At 40.8% G+C, this 23,323-nt stretch overlaps 1 protein-coding gene across 1 annotated transcript; it reads right to left on the reverse strand.

The window, feature by feature from the left end:
• Positions 1–1,147: 1,147 nt before the first annotated feature.
• On the reverse strand, positions 1,148–14,620 carry TOM1L1 (target of myb1 like 1 membrane trafficking protein). The gene is made up of 12 exons (XM_084218297.1): positions 14,471–14,620; positions 14,086–14,205; positions 12,484–12,585; positions 11,776–11,892; positions 8,779–8,912; positions 6,323–6,383; positions 4,822–4,936; positions 3,976–4,072; positions 3,440–3,518; positions 2,516–2,603; positions 2,178–2,250; positions 1,148–1,281 (listed from the first exon to the last, which is right to left on the reverse strand). The coding sequence occupies exons 1-12, from the start codon at positions 14,609–14,611 to the stop codon at positions 1,221–1,223; spliced, it is 1,188 nt and encodes a 395-aa protein (XP_084074423.1). The 5' UTR covers positions 14,612–14,620; the 3' UTR covers positions 1,148–1,220.
• Positions 14,621–23,323: the final 8,703 nt, after the last annotated feature.

Below are 23,323 nucleotides of genomic sequence, written 5' to 3' on the forward strand. Positions count from 1 at the left end.
GTTCACCTCAACTTAAAAACCTCCCAGACTCATTCAAGGTTGTGCTTTGGATAGAAGGAAGTTGTTCTAATGGTCCTGAGGCAAACTGCACAGTTTCACACTAAAATACTTCCAATGCTATCTACATTTATATTTCAGGGAATACACAAATAGAGAAAAACTTGGATGCAATAAGAATTTACTTCTCAGTAAGCATTTGCTTTTATTTGGAATTTTATGCTACAAAAATTGCAAAAGCAGCTGAGAACTTCTTATCCTTAAACAGCTAACATAAGGAATGTTTAAAATGTGTTATTTCACAAAAAATTAGCTTATCTGGTATGAACATGAATAAGTTCTCAAATTTTGTATCAGCTATAAATTCAGAGAACTATACCTGTTAAAGTGCACGGTTTACATTCAGCATTAAAATAGATAAGGCACTTACTAAAAGACAAAACAGTAACAGGATTAAACAACTTAATTAAAGTAAATGGGTAACTATTGCTCATCTGCATTGTAGATGATTAATTTTTCCTTCACCAGAAGAATCTCTGCAGGGCAGGAATATTGAAAGAAACAACTGATCCCCCTCCAATATTTACTGAGTAAAGAAAAGCAACAACAACATAGGAACAAGCAGGTTTTTTTCTTGTTCTGTTGATTATTGATGACAGCACTTTGTGTCCCAGCTTAGGTTCTTCCCAAGACAAAAATCCAACTATACTGTGGTTTTTAGGAAGAAAATAATAAAGGAAAATCTGTATTAAGGATGTTGGCAAGTAACACTGCACATCTTTGGACATCTATTAAGAGACCAATTTTGGGGAAAAAAAAATTATATCTCAAAACACCCTTATAGATTTCTAGGGAAATGAACATAGCAGTGAGGCCGAAAGAGAAACTGCATTCTGCAGTTTCTGTGAATGCAAATGTGTCTTTTTACTTGTGCCAGGTGTCAAGTCTTACTTCATACACAGGTGAATTTGGAAGTCACATTTTACAGGCGCCCAAAATACTTTAACCATGCAAGTGACCTTGAAGAACACACAGCTGAGCATTTAGGACAAATTGTCAAGGTGTGGAGCCAAGTAACTCTTCAACTTGCACACAGCTTAGTACTCCAACACTAATTACTGTGTCAAAATGCAAAACCTCTTCTGCTATTCACTTGTAGTTACTGGAAGCACTGCACAGCACCAGCACTAGAGAGTGTTCAGGAAAGGATTCCACCTCCACATTCAGTCCGTGTTCTTTTTAACTTCTGTCTTCAGCACAACATCAATTTCTTCATAAATAGCTCTGAAAGAGGAGGAGTAGGGTGACAAATGGCACCAGGGAAATCCTGCCCAAAGTTTACAGTGTAGCTTCCCTTGCAGGATGCCCAGGTCTCCAGGGAAACAAAGAGCTCTCATTATCTGATTGTACATTTAATGAGGAACCTCTGGATACTGTCACTTTGGTTCAAACAAGTTTGGGAACAGGACTGCAGAACCCAAATGGCAAGTGCACCACTGTGTAATTACTGTACTAATTAAAAAAAAAAACAATGGAAGTTTTGTTGAGATTTCCCTACCTCAAAATACACTGGCCCCTTAGAAATAAGTTTTGTATGGATAGCTCAATTTTTTTTTTTTTTTGCAATTTACTGTTAGAAAGGGGAGTTGTGCCATCTGTTAGGTTTTGTATTAGTTTGCTCACTATTTTGGTCTTCTGGAGATACACAGCATTCATTCCCTTTTGTAGTCTATATTTAAATTAAGGATTTTTTTCATATGCTGTAGAAAAACACTCTTTAAAGAACACAATTGCTATGAACAGGAATTCCTTTGGTTACCTTGTTCCAGAACTACCTGTGCTGAAGTTCAATCAGCTCCCTCCAGGGTCAGCAGGACCCTGACTATATTTCCTTCACCTTTCTGTATCACTGGATAAGATTTTAGTAATTTTGATAGAGCATTACTCTTCCATTTTTATAGATGCCAGTTAATGAGCACAATATAGTTTATTCCTTAATTGGTTATGCCAGAAACATTTGAAGAAAACATACAAAATGCAGCCACTGTCATTTACATCAATGATGCATCTGGTCAGTTAACTCAGCCTAAGTAGAATGGTCTGGTTTTCCTCTCAGAAGAAAAAGCCATTTTGTCTTTGGTAACACAGAATTTTAAAATTCTATTTTAAAAGTTACTTACTCAGTGGGAGCCAAGGGATCGAATTCCATTATCTCATAGTAATGAGGTGACTGTGACTTGTTCTTTGATGTAGCTGAAGAAAAAAGAGATACAGACACATCCAGATTTAAATGAGAATGAAAAGCATGATTACTGCATGTTTTTTGTGTCTTCCCAAAAGCAGCATGTTATCTGCTACAGACTCAGCTGCTTTACATGCTAAAATGGACAGATGTGTAATGGAATCCATATTTGTCAATGCTTGCTGCTGTTCCTAGTCACTGACAGCCATTATGTAAAGGCCTTAAGTTCTAACAAGAAAAGGAAGCATGAAAGAGGTGATTTGCAGTATTTATTACCTGCTGGTGATGGTCCATTTGATGGCACAGTCTGTCCAGCCTGCAGATTTATTGGGTTCAGAGGCACTGGGCTTAAAAGAGTTGTCAGCTAAGGACATCAAGCAAAACAATGCATAAACAGATTGTTCAATGAGAACTGGTTCGACCTAACCTACATAATTGCTGACTTAGCTTTAAACTCTCTGACTACTGCAGGTGAAATTCCAAGGCCAACAGTTAGCAACCCAATTAATCTTCATTCTCCACACAACCTTCAAAGCAATATTTAGTGTTCTATAGCACATGTGTATAATTTACTTCTGTGTTACTTGTTCCACCACACAGATTCAAACATCTGCTTTTATCTGCAGTTTAAAATAAGGACTGTGCATGTTTGTTTGGGAGCTGCTTCTCATCTTTTCTATTTCATACTGCCTTCATAACATTATCTCAAAGTCCCTTCAGGCTCTTTCCATTCCTTCTGTCATGGGTGTTTCTCGGCAGCATGACATTTGTCCTGCTCTGTACTCGGGGTTTAAGTGACTTTTTTGTGGGCTGTGTTTTGTGGGGGCTTTGTGGTTTTGGGGGATTTTTTGTATGTTTGTTTTTAGTATCTTATTTGTGATAAAAAGTACACCAGAGTAACATCATGGCAACGGGACGAGAGCTCAGCTTGCTTTGCATAGCAACAAATTAAATAACAGAGCAAGAGCGTTTTGCAAATTTCCTTGGGACTGTGCTGGACCCAAAGAAACAGGCTTCCACATTAGGATCTGTGGCAGCAAATGAGTAAAGTTGACCTGGTTACCAAGTAGAATATTCCCTGAGGTATGGAGAAGGGCCACAGAAGAGATCTTTGCATCTTTGCAGTTGGAGTAAATCCAGAAGTTCTCATTTGACAGCTGCCAGACAAGAATGATCACCCCGAACATAAGTATTACTCACATTGCTATATATGTTCACATTGCTATATGTATGTCCAGCTGGGCTGCTTAAACTATTGTTTTGTGCTTCAGCTGCAAATCTAGGAGAGAGCAATACATGGAATATAAGTAAGAAATGATCAAAACTGTTTATTCTGATTGTTCCATTATTTTTCTGGCTGGTCTGTCTTTCCTGTGTGTTACAACTGAGAGCAGCATGGGCAGATGGACCAGTGTCCCATGGACGTGAATTATAAAGACACCTCCCCTGTCCTGAACCCTTTTCCTGACCTGTTTCATGTTTCCCCCTTTCCTCGCCAAAGTCAGGGACATTTATGTCTATCTATGACAAAACAGTGATGCAGGTGTAAGTGTATTTTGAACCCTCTCAAACAATGTCTAGCACAGAGGGAATTTTCACTTGTTTTACTGAACTAATATGCAAAAGTAGTAAATCTGTGTCCTCAGAGATTCCTGTATTCATTAGATGAATTATAGAGCACTAATACCCCTAAGGATCTGTTATCCATTCCCATTCCTTGATAAGAGACTACTCACAGGGACTGATGAGCTTTTGTAGGAGTTGCTGAATCCAGCTGTGGGTAAATTGATGGATGAGACCTGGTTTTGTCTTCAGGGTGTGCAGATAGCCCATCTGAAATTCAAAGTGATAATTAATGGTAATTTAAACATTATTATGCAAAAGTAGCTACTTGTACTTCTAACACTAAAAGAGTAAGGTTTTTGTTTGGAAGGCTTGTTCAGCTCTGAAATTGATTGCTGTTTATCACATGAAAGGCGAAGTTTTAATGACTCTTACAAGTCTTAGATCCAAGGTATTTATCTCTATATTTAGAGCATCAGCAGAGCTCTACATTAAGTGGTATGTATCTCATAGATAGATACCACTTAAAATTCTTGCTGCTATTTGAAAAGGATTAAAATGGAAATCTAGGGATTTATTGCCAGGGGGACATTCACACCTTTACCTGCTATAGGGAAGTCAATATCCTAAAGCTAAAGGAGGGGTTTCTGCAAATAGTAATTCAGAGTACTTGAAGCCAAGTCTTTTTAATGCTCCTGAAAAAACTCCTGTTTCTTCCTGCCAAGAAGAAGCAAGAGTGTTTTACAGGCCTCATTGCAGTAGAAAACAGAGCATTTTCTATTGCTCAAATCTACGTAAAAGGGGAGAAAAATTATTGCAAAAAAATTACAGGCAACCTTACAATACCTTACAATTTTGTTCCTATGGACACATTTCAATTCTTTTAAGAAAATTTAAGGAACATCCTTAACTTTAAGGAGCACCTTTTTTTTTCCTTACAAGGAACTTCTTGATTCCTCCACTAAGCTCTTGTGGGTTTTAGGGACTCAGAGTGGAAGGGAATTTCCTTCCCCACTTACTTCCTGAAGGAGACACTGCAGGGTCCTTTTGCACCACTGCAGACACAGAAGGTGGAGAATCTATGGAGAGGCCAAGTAGATCACTTGAGGGAGCAGATGGCTGTTTCCTGTACAGCTTAACATTTGAAAAAGAATAAGTTATATGGGGTTTTTCCCGGTGTTTTGTTGTTTTGTTTTTTTTTTAAAGAACTTGCATTATTTTAACTTGCATAGTTTTAAGCAAATTGCTGTTTTCACAAAACATAAACTTTTAAAATCTTAATATTAAAAACCGGTAAGTATAAGAGAAGATCAGGACTCTGTGTGTGTGAAATGTAGCTAATGAAATAAAATATGCATTTCAGAAAAGATCAGTTTCAAAAAATAAAGAAAACCAATTTTGAAGTAGAAAATAGAAAGGACTCAATTCTATAAAGCCATTCTGAACATTTAGATGCAGGTTTGATATTGATTTTCTAATCAATCCTGTACAATTCTTTTCATGCTACTTCCTCGTGTTAATGAGATTTGATATGTGCTTAGGAGATTGATTTTTTCCAGTCCCTTTTTGGATAGAAAAAAAATCAAAACCACAATAATGTTTCCTAGGATATAGAAAAGAGCTCCCTTCCTTTCTCCTGTGAAGGTGTTGGAATTAAAAACAGAGCCAGCCAAAGATTTAATAAAACCACAGGCTTGAATCATACAGGTTTGGTAACACCAGATGAAAAATAAATAAATAAAAGATGATGTATTTTAAACTCAGCGTCTGCTTAATGATATAAAAATGCACAGACTGCACCATTTGGATTATTAACTAACCCAATCAAGCAAAACCATCCACCTACATAACCAGAATATAGTAATAGTGGCTTTTCAAGGAAAACAAGACCATCTTCTACCTTTTTTTAATAATTGTCAGCAGTATTTCAGCATTCACAATGCATTTTCCTGTTGAGTCCCAGATGACTGCACAATTATGGCTTAGAAGAAGGTGAAACATGTGCAAAACTACTTTGGGCAATATAATTAACAACCATAATTATCAATCAATAAAGGATGGTCATTAAAGATTTGCTACAAGCCATTATTCACAACTCAGAAAAAGCTTTGACTCAGGAAAAAAAAAATCAATAGAAGAAGTGAATTCTCAAAGTGCAGCAGTATTTCAGTCTCTAGTTCATTAACAAGAAACAAATGGAAAGAACCTATGGTTTCTCATTTTTTGCATGGCAGATAATTGTGCTTAGCTGCAGAGGCAATAAATCAGCATTTGAATAAATCTCTCTCTCATTTTTCATGCCCAAGCTTCCCTCTTACATTTGACATTATTTGCTACTTTAGTTATATGAATTCTGCAAGTGAGACTTCAGAAAAATTTGAAAGAGTAGTGTCACTCTGCTGTCTCCTGTGCCTCTCAAGCAGAGAACAAAATTCTGCATGTATCAGAAGTGTATTTTTCACAAGGAAGAGCAAAAGGAATGTTTGCAGTCCTGCATTTCAGGAGCTCATCCTTAATTACCTCCTCCCGCTCCCGCTGTATCCTCTGGTTCTCCAGGAAACGAACTCTGTTCCGTGAGAACCTGTTGAAGAGTTAAATGTTCATTCTTACATTCCTGTGCTGTGCTTCAGAAGAACATGAAACCAGTTATAATCAACTTCTGATTCTCAAAAGACTCCAGAAGCACCAAACAAGCACTCCAGGTGTGGTCTCTGGGGCACCTCGCTTTATGGGCAAACTGACTTCCATTGCAGGGCTGTGGTCCTGCTATCTCCTAAAACCAACACCAGCTGGTTTGGTCCTGGCCCCACATTTGGAGACAGCCATCTGCTTGTTCCTAAACAAGACCAAGGCTCCTCTGACAGTGGTTTGTCTCTGTTCACACTAGGCAGGTAACTGTGAACATCCACTGTGCCAAATCCAATTCCTTCTGACCAGAACACTTCCAGCTGAGTCCCAGAAAACCTTCTGTCCTCAGAGCTCTGGGCATTCCCCCATGCCCTCCCAGGACAACCCACACACCTGTTCTGGCACACAGGCCTTTGCAGTAATTTTTTTTAAAAAATGCAAACAAACAAACAAAAAAACCTATCTGCATAAATATGTATATTCTAGGAGTGATACCAGTGCTATTTTGGGTCCAGAGCAGACCCACACAGGTGACATTGAGCATCTGGGAAGTCACTGTGTTTCAGCACCAGGAGCAACTCAGAGTTGAATGGACAGATGTATGGACAGTTTATCCAACTGCATTTGCTATTCAGGGTTACTGTACTAGGGAAGCCAGGAAAAAGAGCACAGATGCATGAAGAAATAACAGTAAAAAAACCTTTCCAATTGTAGAGCAGGAAGTATTTATCTGAAATCCAGTAAGAACCAAGAAGCTGCAGAGACACTAGAGGGAGGCACTGTTACACACATGAGCTGTTGGTTGCACAGTTGAGATTGCTCTGGATTTAATTTGGATTCTACATTAATAATCAGAAACAGAAAATGCAGCACGACTCATCCTCCAACAACAGGCACAGTGTGAAACAGATTCAGCTCATTAAAATCAGCTGGCCCTTTACACACCTCATTGTTCAGAGGGAAATCCAAAGAACAAATCTTATGCAACACAAAATTAACCAGATACATTTTTATACTTATCCACTCTGAAGTGCAATGGATCTGCACTCAGGAAGACCTGTAGCATACAAACCATAGCATCACAGTACTAGAATACAGTAGTTTTCTGTCCAAATTAATCATTCTTTCCATCACCATATCTTTAGTGAGGAATCTGTTGAATTATATCCACAAACTCCTACTCACAGTTTGAGGTTCCCGGCCTCAACAGTATTCATCACTTGTAACAAAAATGTAAGCCCACATCTGACTTCAGTGGATTTAAACAAAAGCTGAATAAAATTCCTTTTTTGCTTATTAAAAGAAAAAACCTAAAGGAAGAAGTGAGTACACAGTTCTTTCAAGATAGCTGCTGTAAAATCCACCAACACTACAGTAGACAAGATTAAAAAGTAAATGAAAACTTAACATTGTCATGATTAGGCCCAAAGTTTATACCTGACACTTAGAAGAATTACTGATATTTTTAGTGCAGCACTCAGAACAGGATTAAAAAGAAAAGATGACTAAATTATACAAATTTGCTACATTTAATACAAAACAATTGCACTTGATGCATAATGATTCCTACAACACTTTTTAGGCGTGGAAGAGATCAGCTTCTTAATATGGAAGGGTATCTCCTATTAAATCAGAATACTCTCCATAAGTATGCTCATTTGATATTTTGGAGAACAACACTGGAATTTTAAGTTGAAAACTAATTTCAGTTTCGCCAGCATCCAGTCATGCTACCAGTGCCATAACAGAAAAATCCCCAGGATGTCAACAGGAGTACTGCTGTGCTTTCATGTGTGAAAGAAAGAGACATTTTCTGCTGTAAGACAAGCAGAACACTATGTTTCAATCCAGCTGAGAAGAGCAAGCAACTCTCCTAAGTATGCATTGAGGCAGAAGGCTGCTCTATGGCCAATTCCTGCAGTAAAGCTGTCAAAATTGTTTAGGAAGGAGGACAGGTATACTTTTCTGGAAGCACAGACACTTAACAGAGATAAGCACCAGCACCAAAGGATTTGGAGCAGCTGTTGACAAATTCACTGGACTGTGCCAAAAAGGGATGTCAAATTCCAAATTATTTTTCTGTGCCTCCATCCGATTTCCTGTCTTTGCTGTTAACTTGCTTTATACCACACTAATGTTTCCAAACTACTTTCCAGAACCATTTCTGAAGTGTTTTGGAGGCAGCAAATAGCTGATTTTCTCTTTCTGCAGTAATATTTCTTTTCTGAATTTTAGGATAAAATCTGTCTCTATGGGAAGGATCAACGATAGGCATAGGGAGCATCTCTCCAGTAAGTGTATTTACTCAGGTAGGGCTCCAAATGTGAGGAGAAAGGCCCTGCACTTACCTTTCATGTCCCAGGAGGACATTATTCAGATCTTCATTTACTTGTATTAGCTCAACAATTACATCTTCATTCTCCACTGTCACCAACAACTCCATGATCCTTTCCTGCATCATCCGACAGGTCTTGTACAATTTCTGCCCAAGGGAAGGAAAAAAATTGAAAATTGTGACTGTGATCTCTCAGTGTGTCGGTTCTGGAGATGAATGATAAGACACTCTAGCACTGTAGAATCACAGGTAACATTCCTTAACTCACACAAACCACACAGGCCAACCACTGCACATGGAACAATGTCCATGACCTTGATCTCTGCAATGCAGGGTCACAACTCCCAGCACCACATGACTCCTACGCAATCCCTACCTCTCAACTCACCCTCATTTCTAAAGATATATGTGTCTCTAAAGCGTAAATTCCAAACTGCAAAATCACAGAGACCCCTCTGGGTCAGGTAGAGCCAATGTGATTTGATCCTGCTTGAAGCTGATTAAACTCAGCAGGATACTTGGACATAATCCTGTTCAATGTCTGCTTGAAGAAAAGACAATATTAGTCTAAAGGTCAGAAGTGCTGTGACAATCTCAAGCTCCAACTATTCGTTTAAGTGGGAAGTCTGGATAAAATTAATCTATAGATTTTTAAGAAAGTAACAAAAACCTTTAGAGAATCAACAGATAGGAGAATTATGAGAGCTTATTAAGCAGAATTTTGCATTATTGCCTGGTGAAGTGGAAGACAGTCTGTTTATATTACTCCCCTCTGCAAATTTTGCATCTTCAAAGAAACAAATTTTTTAGCAACAGGAACTTTAGCTCAGCCAACATTTTTTCTCCTTCATACAACATTTGCAAATGCAAGCTGGCTCTGCTTAAAGAAACAAAAACAAAAAAAAAAAAAAAGAGGGGGGAAATTACTCTCTTTGCACACTACTATTCAGAAATTGCTTTGATAGTCTAAGTGATCTGACTTTTCCTCAAAAAAATACAATACTTAATGTAAATCAATTATTTATTTAAAAAGAAATTTGCACCCCTTTGCTAAATCTGTGTCAAGATTGCAGAGTGCTGTACTTTTCAGTACTGTAGCTTCACAGCCCAGGATAAAACACACAAAACTGTGTACACCCCAATGTCTGTAATTACATTTAAGATCTCCCCAACTGCACAGTTTACTATGTGATCCACATTTTAAAAAATGTGTATTTCTAAAGACTCCATTACACAAGCAGACTGGCAAGTATCAATACTCAATAGAGAAGGAAATTGAGAAACTAACTTCAGGCATGGATTTGTCTGAAAACTGGAGCTTTACAATGATGGAGTAGCAGCTGGAATAACAGTCAGCAGTCCTTCCAATACATTTGTGCTAATTCTTACCAGCTGCTGATCTGGACCCAAATTCCTGCACATCCATCCATTATTTGTTCATTATGTCTACTTACCATCCATACAAAAGTTTGTTACTCCTCTTGGCTGATCCTGAACTATTCTTTAAGTATAGTTATTGGCCAGCACATTATTTCCAGTGAAATGTGATGTCTTAAGCCTTGTCCAAAACAGGGTGGGGAATGAGAGGAGCCTGGCCACTAATGAATATAAAGAACTGTAAACACTGATCAAGTTCACCTTGTTACAGTTTTTATTGAGGGACTCCACATAATCTGAAGTACTAAAATCAATGCCTCCAACTCAAAGTCTAAACAAGCCGTTCTTCTAATAAAGGATTTAGTTCTGTGGCAACAGAAGTCCAATCCAAGCATTCCAGGTAGTGCCACAAACAAAAAGAGAACATTAAGCATTGTTTAAGGAATAGGCTGGCTGTGCCTGATGTTTTACACCACTCTGTGCACAGGGGAAAAAGAACAGAAAGAACAACAGTGAAAGGAATGAGTTTCCATTCACTCTCCTACATATGGGAACTCCACACCCTGTCCTCAACCTTTTGCCAACAATTTTATTACTGGGAGTGTCAGTAAGAATCCACTGGGTTACTGTGGGCAGCTCAATCTGTGCACCCACATACAGAAATGTCATGGCAGGAGACAGGAAATAAAAGACAAACTTTTTCTGTTTCCCAACCTGGTCAGGGACTGGACAGAGGTGGTCAAGAATAATTAACCAGTGTATCCTCAACAGCATCCAGTAAGGATTTGTTGCACAGGAAAATTTCTACACTGGGGAGGAGAAGCACAATGAAGGCTTGCAAAAATTAAATCAGCTCTTCAAAACACTTAATGCTGCAAAACTGTCAAAAATGCTTCCTCATTGCAGCAGTTTGGAGGTAAGGTTAGAAACAGAAGGATGTAGTAAAAGCTTTTTAAGATCTCAGAGACAACGTGAAACCAAAAAGCTTCCATTAACATAGGTCACTATTGCAATGCTGAAGTAATGCTGTACTTTTAATTTCTGCACTGGAAAATACAGCATAAGCACATAATGTCACAGAAGGAGCATGTACAGGTTCACTGTCGCATCACTGGACTATTGCAATACACTTCCTTCAGGCTACACTTGAAGAGCACATGAATTCCTCTGTAGCACAGCAAGCTCCCAATCTTTGAGGTCACACACATAAAGCCAATGCTTCATATTCTTCACTGGCCCTCAGTCTGCCCCTAAGGGACTGGTGATAATGAAGAGAGCTCTGCAAACTCCAAGATGAGAGTGACACTGTGTCATCACCTACTCTCCAGCTGGAATGTTCTCGGAGCTGTTTGACAGAACATGCTCAACAGAGAACGCTCCATTATGAAATTCCTTTGCCACTGGAATTCCCTAGAGCTTAAATTTGCATTGCAAGCTGTATTGTCCTTTCCTGACTATCAAAATGTCAAAGGGAAGGTGAAGGAGATAAAAGAAAGCTGAGCAAAACAAGAGATAGAAACCTGTTGATGGGTTCTATTTGTGAATCTGAATCCAGATGTTAAAAGACAAGATATAACAACTTAAAAAGCAACTATAACCAAACCAATAGCCCCATCAATGAATTATCATGTACCTGCAAAAGATTCATGTCATCTGGATTTTCAGAGCCAGGAACATTTTCTTTCAATATTGATGACATGACTCTCACATTCATTTTTGCCATATCCAGTTCACTATACAGTTTCCCAATCTGTTGGAATTCAACAGGAGAATATTGTGTAGGTGGAACAGAGCAAGCAGAGTAATTTTTACCTCTAATACACACTTTCTTTTCCACTAGGTATAATATGCATTATTATTATTATTATCATCAATTAGCATTATTTTACTCTGGTAACAGGATATGGAAACAAACAGAATTAGTTCAGCTTTTAAATGTGCACTCAAACTAAGATCCAAGGCTGATAGCACCACTTGTTTTCCTTAGGGTTAATCCCTCTCACTGATGTCACTGTTCCTCCTTTTAGTTACATACAGGGCTAGCAGGAAAGCAAGGGAACTATCCTTTCCTTCCTGTTTTTTATAATAACCCCTTCACACCAGCCTTATGTGAAATAAGTTTGGCTTATCTCTGAACAAGCTTTTGTCAATTTGCATAAGAGCACTGTAAGATGTGATCAGATATCCACAGACTCGAGCAGTAACTCCACAAACCCAGCAGGAACCAAGAGCTACCCCCTGTGCACCGAGGGTCCCTCCAGGGGCACCCAGCCTGTTCAAGCCACACATTCACAGCACACCCCAGGTGGACCCACCCTCCCCTAAATCTGCAGGGCTGCACCTGCTCTGGAGTCAACAACAGCGTTGGGCCTGTGGGAAGAGGCAGAAAGGAACGTTTGGCAGGACTGGCAGAGGATGGGGATGGCTTTGCACAAGGTGAAATCTGTGAAAACACAAAAAACAGAGCTTGGGTTGAACAAAATTGCAGCAGGCATACTGCTGACAGAGGAACATCTCTCAGACTACACAACTGGGCAGGAGCTTCCTCATCATCAGTGGTCCCAGGGAATTTGTTGAGCAAGTCCTATTCAAAAAAAACAAATCTAATGGCTATTTTGTAATGAAATGAGGCTTGGAAATCAAATATTTTTAGAAAGGGTTTTCAAATAAATTCCATCACAGGATGAAGTGGGAATGGCTTAGGAACAGGCCAGCAAGGAATAATTAAGCCATCTAAGAGCAAAGAGTCCTTCCCAGAGTGCCACTGCAATTTTGCAATGTAGGACAATTTGGAATGTGATCACACTTTGAAGCAGGAGAAAGGCTGGAGGGCTGAGTCTGGGTCTCTTCAAAAAAATCTCCTGGACTGAAAAGCAGAAACAGTCAGAGAGCTTCACCTCCATTGCATCTGAACTGATTGCCAAAAAAAATCAAATGTAAACCCCTGCCTGCACTATACACCACAAACCCTTCACTTCCTGGAGACTAAGGTAAAAACTGTGTTCAGGTCTGCTAAGACAAAGAGAAGGTTTGCCACTGATTTCTACTGGCAAGTACATGAAGTAAACAAAATAATCTCTAATGAACTAGGTGAGGGAAAAAAATTAGTATCTATTAAGAGCATTTGTCACACAGCTTGTTCAAACAACTTTTAAACACATAAACTTTTGCACACTCCACTCTTCAACCAGAAGATCAAACCCAGGATAAATCTGAATTATTCCTGTCTGCACTGATTATAGACATCAAATTCTGTAACTGCAAGATTCCACGCAGTGATGGATGGCTTTCACACTGCCCAAAGCTCTTGTGAAAGTTTGCCTAAAAAAAAAAAAGAAATCTAGAAAGAACGGCATTAAACCATCTACTGTATTTCCAGCAGCTGCACAATGTTCAAAGGATACTTATATTTAATGTCCTAAATGCCACACAATACTACCTATGACAGAGGCTTAAATAACACTTACTCTGCAAAGCTGGAGAGATACACAGACAATAATATTTTCTTATAGATTTCTACATCTCTCCATTTAATCTTAAAGATAGATGATGCTCATATTCTCAAGAGTATGTGTTTTTGTGAAAACCTTACTCATTTTTGTTGAGGCTTTCAGAAGCTGACAAGTTTGGAGCACTAAGCACTCATTTATTTTGAAGTAAACAGCATGCACAGATCTTTTAAAGTCTCAAGACAGAGATGCTTCATTTCTAAGAACATATCCATGAATCTGTACTTGAAAATGAAATAAACTACTATACAGATCAGGTTTTTTTGTTGTTATCTTAGCTGCTATAACTGAAACTGATTCCTGCTCACATGCTTAAGTAATTTGGTCATATTCTGCCCTGAAGCATTTAAATTTAAAAACCCAGATCAAACACGCCTTCTGTGTCCCATAAAATTAACACATCCCATTTCTGAAGAGTCCTTGCATATCCTCACCTTAGATCCACCACTGCTAGTGTCAGAGGATGGAAACTCCACTCCTTTCTTCAGCAATTCTAGGTAAACTTCTTTTACTTCACTCACATCCACCATCCCTTGAAAACCTCGTGCCCAAACCTGGTTTTGAAATATCAGGGACAGTAAGAGTCACAGAAATGGCCAGTCAGTGGGTCAGGCAAATGCTTTTAAAAAGTACAGTCCTAAAGACAGGTCATTCCCCTCTTCCACTTTGGATAACTCCATTCAGTGCAACAGGAACCATAAGAGCTCCAGAGTTAAGGTCTGCTTTCAGAAGAGGTCCCCAGGATTTAAACAGGTTGCACAATTAAACATTTACCTCATGGCAGAGACACTGAGCACTCAGAGTTTACTCCAGACTCACCATGATAAAGGTCAGGATTTTCTCCTGCATATCAATGGGCAGGTTGTATCTTGGGTTTAGCAGTTTCACCAGCTTGTCTTTGCAGAAATCCTTCTTCACAACTAAAGACTGGAATCTTGGACCACAGTTCTCCATACACATCTCAAGCAGCTGCACACAGAAAAAACCTTCAATTACACAAAGAATAGGGGGGGAAAACCCCCAGAAATTGACAGCTTATTTCATTTTATTTGCCTCATGGAGTTATAGGGAAGAGTAGGAATGGATATGAACAGATAACTGCTGACTAGAACACCTAATGAGGTCTCTCTGGGGAAACAGCAGCTCCCTGTGTGCTCTGTTATACCTGCACAGTCCAAAGGAGCTGTGCCAGCCACTACAGGTGATATATTTTTAACAGAGAAGCATGGTCACACTTGTTTCTATGTCACAGCACGTACTGAACACACGGTACCTTAACAGCAGGAAATCTGCACATATCTTAAAAAATTACTTGTACAGGTTCAGCAATAGAATTGATTCACTGCCTAGCATATAGGTACCCTGGTCTGACAGATTCTGAAGAGCTCTGCAAGAGAAGAAAATCAGATTACTAAATGCCTGTCCTCTAATCTGCCCTGTAAGTCAGAGACTAATGATAAAATAGGAAAGAACAAATTCACCAACTTGGAGCACAATTTCTCCACACATTTCAAAGGTCACATTGATTTGAAACAGATGAGTTGAAATGTTCCAATTCTCAGATTCATCTTCATGAGGGAAGTCTACTTCCAAAACCATGCTTCAAATGCTGAGAGCAGGATCCCTGCAAATGCTGTGCCTACCCTATCAAACACAGCAGGATGTGGTAATGACACAATACTTCTCCCTTGTACATCTGGAGGTGGCTGATTACAATTCTCATTTTGCAGAAGAGATGTCAAAGACTGCCATTACATCCCAGTCACCTGGGACTTGACAGGAAACTGGGATCAGTCAGATCAGGTGCAGAATCAGGAACAAAATTCATCTTGCCTGGCCCAAATCTGAACATGGACGATGACCCACACAGGGAAAGATTGTCTCTCTTGTGCTTTCTCTTCAGTTGTAGCTTCATTCTCCCTCCCAGCGTAAGAAGGAAGATAGAAAGGTGAAAGCAAAGGGCTGACATTAACAAAAGGCTGCACAATTTCATGGGTTTTGAGACAAAATTTCCCCTGAATCATGTCACAGACAGAACATGTTCTCAAAAGGATACATGTATTTAAAGGGATGATATTGTAATCCTGATAAAAGTAGGTTAAGTATCCTCTCCTATTCAGAGCAGACTGCATTTGACTAAGTGAAATAATTTTATTAACTCATTTTTTAGCCCCAAGACTCTGGGATTTTTCTCCCAGTGTGATCAGGAACTTACAGTACAACAGGCTGAAAACCAGAAGAAAATATATTGCCAAAATGAAAACAGGGTAGAACAGAGAGACACTGACAGACTGCTGTGCAAAAAGCTAACTTAAAAGATAATTACAAAAAAATCTTGGCTCAAAACATTACTTTTCATAGAGAGTACATGAAACATATGCTAATAAGCCAAGTAATTTGCCTGTGCAGTACTTCAAAGATGCTTTGTGTAAAATATTTTCAACCCAGTGCATGGGAAACTTGTTATACTACTCCCTATTATTAATTCCCTACTTAGGGGACTGAGTATTTACCCACCGAATGAAAGTACTGAACTAATGGTCTGGATCCTCCACTCAATTATGCCAGCCCAGCCCACTCACTTAGGGAAAAACTAAGCTTGTATAAGAAAAAGAAGAATTTGACTCAATTATGTTTAACTGGACTATTCATGAACAAGCCACTTTCATGCTAATAACACCTTTCATTAGAATTTCAATATGGGTATTTATCCTGCAAATAGGACTCCAGTGCAAATAGGATTTCACAGTCCCAACCACTTCCACCAGGAGGAACAGATCCAAGGCGGCCAAGCCAACCACTGCTCTACACAGCTCAATGGAAACTCAACAGAAACACGTTTTAATAACAAAACTGGCAAATTAACTTCAATCAAACCATTAAACTTCCTGTCAATGGCAAACAGGATGTGAGAAGTGCTGGAACTGACAGAGCTGCTGTGCTCCAGGATAACTGATCCCAGAGATCTGCACTCAGCAAAAGATGCTAACTGTGTAATCCCCAAGGCTTCTGGTTTACAGGACACAGAAGTAAAATGATAAAAGGCATCTACAAAGCGGTGAAGCTAAACTGTGAAGCAGAAACAAAAAATGGAAGAAGTTGCTAAGTACAGCAGAAAGTCAGCTATGTTCCTTATTAACAGAGACCTCACTCAAATTTCAGGACTCACTGCACATCTAAAGCGGCCACGTCTGGTCCACAAAGCTGAGCAATAGGTGCAGCTTGTGAGGGACACTTCTCAGACCCAAGGTGGCTGCAAGAAAACCCAGATGAACAGCTTGCTTCTTCACATTTCTGACTCAAGGGGAACAAGCCATTAATCCGTCTCCAGGATTACACTCCACTGAACACATCCTGATGCCTGCCCAGCTGAGGTTTGGAACTGCAATGTGCTCTTTCCAAGGCCAGCATTTAAACCAAACCGGTATGAGCAGCTCTTTCAGCTGCCACTCACCAATTACAGTGCAGGGGCTGGGTACACTTGATCAAGCTTCAGCATTTCAAAAACACTGAATTTTCAGAAGTCTTGAATTTTTCAGATTTCACATTTCAAACACTGAGATCGGGATTTCTTTTGCTCCCACTTGATGTCCTCTTCTTCTTTGTCAGTATATACAATAAAGTATAATAAAATAGAGTAGTACTCTGTTAATTGAGGGGCTGGAGGACTTTCTCATGCTTTTGTTTCTTAGATCCTCTGCTTTGTAGAATGTTAATTTAAAATCTGAAGGCCACATGTACCATGCTACACTTTTTCTGCATCAAAAAAAATTACACGCGATTAAAAGGAAAAATGGAAATATTCTTAGGAAAAAATACCTGTCAAAATTGAATTTTAGGCAATTATAGAATGGCTTATGTTGGAAGGGACCTTCAAGGTCAACTAGTTCCAATTCCCCTGCCATTCACTAGATCAGGTTGCTGAGAGCCCCATCCAACCTGGACTTGAACGTTTCCAGGGATGGGGAAATTTTCTGGGGGAAAATTACTTCCTTTAAAATATTTTCCAACAATATAAATTACTGTTTCACCTGTGTATTAATCTTAAATTTCTGCCCACTGCTTTGAATGCAGGAGTGAGAGGGACACATTCAATAAACAATTTCCCCATGTGCTGTTCAACTCCTGAGACCTCACAGGGATCTGGACATGGGCGCTGCAGCAACTGCTTTACAAAACCAAGGGAGCTCTGTGCAGGTGACTGAACAGCTGTCTCAGAACTCATTACATAAACAGAATTTATGTATTTAAAGTCTACCAGCAATAAAAAGTCAAGTAACACACAGTCTGTTGGATTCCTGCCTGAAAGTTCTAATCCTCTTCACTCTGATTGCACAACCTCCAGTGCCAGCCCTGATCCCTCAGTGTTATCAAAGACTGGGCATGAGGCAACTCCACAACCTGACACAAACATCTCCATCCACGTGACTTCACAGGAACTTAGCAGCTCGGAGCACCTGAAGCCAAGCCATAGCCAGCACATTATCCTGCTGGCACTCAGCCTTCTTCCTCCAAGTAAATAAAGAATCATCCAAGAGCGAGGAGGAGGAACACATCGTTGAGATTTAACACATCCCAGGAACAGAAACAGGGCTAACATGTGCAGTTGAGCTGCTTCCATGAAGATTTCCAGACTCCACTCAGTGTGCATCCTCTGGGAATGAGCTCCTTTAGCAGCTTCATTAGAAATATTAAATTCAAGGATGCCAAGGTTGAATAGATAGAAGGGGATCAAAGTGCACTTATAAGAAATGTGATTTGTAGATACTGCTTAGTTTTATCTAATGCAGGTAGAAGAGACAGTCTGATGTAGAATCTCAAAAGCTAGAGGACCACACTTACTGTAAGAAATACAGGCACTAACAGTTCATCCAAAAAGAACCCTTATTTTTGCAAAACTCTGGGAGGAAAACAATTTTTAAGAGATGAGAGTTGCACAGGAGGAACGGTTTGTGTTTCAGGGATTGAAAACTATTTTTTTTCCATTTGCAATTAATTGCTATTGTCATCTAAGCATTTCAAAATGGAAAACAGGAACAATTTCATTAAGGCAATTAAGAAGATAAAACCAGAAGATACAGCATATAGGAAGAATGATGTGGGAAAGGTAAAAGCCACACATGGCTAGCAATGAGGTCATCAAAGGAAAGATTTTACACATGCTAAGATTATGGCAGTACTGGTAAAAAACCAGCAGTACTGGTAAAAAAAAAAAAAAAAAAAAAAAAAAAGAAAAAGGAAAAAAGCCAGAGGCACAGGGAGAGGCAAAGTAAAAGATCTTATGCAAGAACTAAAACCAGAAAGAGACAGTTAGAAGAAAGGCTGGAACTTATTTAAATTCAAAAAAAAAGAAAGGAAAAAAGATTAAGGTATACAGGGATAAGAACTCAGCAAACAGAAAACAGCAGTTGGGCCAAGAGGATGTGACTGCCTGGCAGGCAAGTTCCAGGTGGGCATGGGAGAGGGTGAGGACAGAGAAAGGGGCTGGAACAGAACAGGAATTGCACTCCCAGCTGAACCTGCCACACGCTCTGTCTGCAATACAATGAGCTCCCAGGTCAGTGTGACAAAGTTCTTCCTTGGACAGACCTGGATCAAGACCCTTCTCCCACTTTTACATACTTAAAAGCTAAGCTATAGTGTCACCTTGGGTATATCTGCACTGGAAACACTCAAGGAACAGCCCCCAAACCTAAACCTTGGGTTATCAGCAGAGACTTAGATAATCACAACAGCACCTCACTGCACAAGGGCTGCAGGAGACAGACCTGATACAGGGATGGCAGGAACAGTGGAAAGGCAGTGTTCCCATTATGCAAACACACAGAACACACAAAAACGTGACTCATGAGACAGTGGAGGAGGAAGCCAGGGAAGAAGTGCGGAAACAGAGTGAGCTAGAGGTCTCTATTGACATGTTTAACAATTATCTGCATCTCTAACTTGTGAGGAGACACTTGGGCAATTGCTAAGCGACCTACAATTTGGCACTATCCATCACCCATCTTCTTTAATCACTTCTCAGCACATCTTGATATAGACTATGATTTTGCACAACAAATACCAAACCCATGAGTAATAGTACTCAAAGTGATGCAGATAGGCCTCTAAAACCTCAAAAAAGGAAATGGTAAAGAAAATACTTTTAGCCAATTAAAAAAAAACTAAAATCCTCAAGAATCTAAAAGATATGACTTTTGTCACAGTAGCACTACTGGTAGTCAAGAGTAATTCAAGTCAGAAACTCAGGACAGTATTAGAACTTCCTGCACTAACATACTCCAGTAAATCTTAAATTGACTGAAATCACAACAGCTCCCCAAAGCCCGGGGCAGTTCAGGAACACTGTCAGATTCTAGGGGCCACATGTTAAGCAAGGATATTCCCAGATGTTAGCCATAACATCTGAATTTCACACAGCTCACTCTGCCTCTTGCTCCCTTACTTAACTAACCATGGTTACCTTTTCCTTCAAGTTTATCATTTATATGTGATAACATTTCCTGTTACCAAGTACGTATCAGACATTCCAATGCCGCACACTGTGCTTAGTTTGACTAAGATCAGCACCACAAGGTGAGTAATAGAATGGTCAAATGTAGCTTTTATGTAATATCCTAACCTCTCTGTCTTTCACAAACAGGTGGGGCTCTCACAGGACAGTCACTGGAGCAAATAAGAGCTATCCTACTTTTTACACAGAACAAGTAAGCTCCCTACCCACCCCCCCCCACCAGAATTTGCATCATCCAGGAGTCCGTGGAATGCCAACAAACCATCTGATCTGTACTGTGGCAGTGCTGTACACACAAACAACAAAGACTGAAAACATCCTGGAGAGTTGTGTCAGGGATAATTTGCATGCCACCTTATCGTTTAGACTGTTTGCCTTCTTAGTGTCTAATTAATATAAATATAGCTGTACTTACAGACAAGGTAAGCCTGATCTCCTTGTGGTTACAGTTTTTTGAAAGCTTCTTCTTCAGTGCTTTAACTGCATCTTTAGGCCTGTGACAAGAAATGAAAGAGGAAAAGTTACCAGTGAAGTTTTCTAGTTCATAACTTCATCCAAGAACCAAAAATACCAGCCTGAAATACAGGACCAAATCCACCCCTGTACTTCCACCCACATAAAACCAGAGCAATTGTCCCATTGATTTCAGCAAAATCTCTTCAGCACTGAAGTAGAGCAACAAAGCAGTGAATCAGGTTTGTTACTGCAGACTGTGCATTACTCCAGAGACTTCTGCAGAGAGATAAATTTCTTCTCCTCTGTAAAGTCTGCTCCAAAATGATATTTTCCCACTGTTGTAGAATAGAATTACATATCTAGCTTTTATTGCCATGAAAGGAAATATCAACTGCCAGATGTATCAAGAGTTGACTGGCAGCTTTCATGTATGATGCAATTAGAAAATATTCTCCTGGGAGTGCTGTCAGGAGTAGGGGTGTCATGGACAGCTTCCAATCTTATAATTGCAGGATGCACTTAACTCATCTGAGTAACTACCATGGATGCATGGACAACCCACTCCAGCCAGGAGGTAGGGGCATTTCTAACCCAGCCATTTTCATTTCTATATATACACCCCATATCTTTTAACTATCTGTGTAGGAGGAAAAGGGTGGAAGATGGTATCAAGGTTATCACATGTGGGAAGCAGTTTTGCCTCATTAATATGGTCTGCCTATAGTGTACAATTATTAGGGCCAGCCCAACACTCATGATCAACATAAACAAGATGTCCTAATGTCTCTTTAGGATCTCTCTAGAATCTAAGGTGGAGCAATAGGCCCAAATACAATGTTTCAATTAAAAAAAAAGAAAAGAAATCTTTGTTGAAAACATTTCAAAGTCAATGACATTAAGTGAATGTTTAGCATTACTGCATCTCTTTGTTTGAAGTGCTATATCTCATGAGAAAAAATAGAAAAAAATTAGGAGACATTTCCTATGCACATCAGTAGAGCATCAAGTGACAGATGGGGGCACAGGAGTGGAGAAGTTTACCTTGCAATGAGCTGCACTACAATCCCACTCCTGCTTGCTTCCCCCACTGAAACATCTGGAAATGCTCTGGTCAGGAGTTGGATATTGCATTAAAATAACCATTTGCCTAATTAGATGCAGCAGTTCTGCTGCTCCTACTATCCTGTTACAGACTGTGACTAGTAGTAGCTGCCTAGGAGGAAGTTACAAGGAGCTCCTAAGCTGTGCACAAAAGGAAACAGTTTATTAAAAAAAGGCTCTGTTGCATGGAAACTTTACATAAAAACTAACACTGAGGGTCAAAGCGTGCTGTTGCTAATGGCAATAACCAGAAGGAAGTAATTATTACTGACATTCCAAGTACTAAGAACCACGGGTGAGAGCATGGAATCCAAAACAAGGAGAGGAGAGATAAGTTGATACAGTAAAAAAGACACCTGCGTAGAAAGTAAGCCATACCTCATTGTTCTAGAGAAAACTCTTTTGCTAGTGTTAAAATATGCCACTGCAAGAATGCAATGCAATGCTGAAGCGGCTCTTACATGTGAACAAGTCTCCTTTTTTCCCCTTTTACAGGTGGAAACAAGGAAGTTCAGAGCGGCAAATGGCTGAGCAAGCCAGGATGCGGTGCAAGAGACCAGCTCAGTCCTGGGAGCACAGGATGGGATGGATCCCACTACACAGGATCCCAGCCCGCGCTTCACCCCGGCTGAGGCACAGCCTGGCAGAGACACTGCACGGTGGGGAGCTCGAAGGCAACAGCCAAGAGTTTTAAATAGCGTTGTAAGCACACAAGTTCTCGAAGCCTTTTTCCAGGTGGCTTTGCAGAGCACAGCGGTAGCCCTTCAGCCTGGCGAGCAGATAAAAAATCTGTGTCACCACCTTTCTCTACCATGTGTCTATGGGGAAGAACCTCCGAGCCTAATCCGTAAAAGCCCCGATGGCCCCGCGACAGGCAAAGCTTTTCCTTGGGAATGAAAGCTACGCGCCCCCTTCGCTACTTCGTTTCGGGTCACTTCACATCAGCGTCCTACGCCGGCTGCTCGATGGCGCCCTGCCCTCGAGCGACGCCGGTGCCACCTCCGCGCCCCTCAGCCCCGGCCCGCTCGCTCACCCCTCCTCCGTGGCGTTGATCACGTCGCAGATGTGCATGAACTGTCCCCACTCCTCCGTCTGCAGCGACCCGAGCGTCGCCCGCTCTGAAAGGCCAAGGGGAGCCGAGGGTCAGCGCCCGGCGGGGACAGAGGGGCGGCGCGGGGGTACCCCTCGAGGCTACTCACCGACCAGGCTGCCCACGGCGGTGCCGAACGGGTCCTTCGGAGCCTTCCCGAAAGCCATGGCCACTGCCGGCAGCGTTCCGCGGGCTCTGCGGGGCGGCAGCCCCGGCCCCGCCGCCGGATCCGGCCGCTCCCTCCCGCCCCGCCGAGCGCTCCCTCCCGCCCCGCCGGGCGCTCCCTTCCTGCGCTCGGGCGGAGCCGCCTCCAGGTGCTGCCGCGGCCCCTCCAACCTGATCCCGGCGCCGCCCCGCCCCGCCGGGTCCCACCCGGGCCTCCCCTGGGATCGGGCTCCCACCCGGGCATCCCCTGGCATAGGGCTCTCCTCGGTACCCGCCAGGCAAAGCTTTTTCTTGGGAACCGAAGCTGTCTTTCGGGTCGCCTCACATCACCACCTTACGCCGACTG

Source organism: Fringilla coelebs (assembly GCF_963513975.1).
Source record: "Fringilla coelebs genome assembly, chromosome: 19".
NCBI lineage: Eukaryota > Metazoa > Chordata > Aves > Passeriformes > Fringillidae > Fringilla > Fringilla coelebs.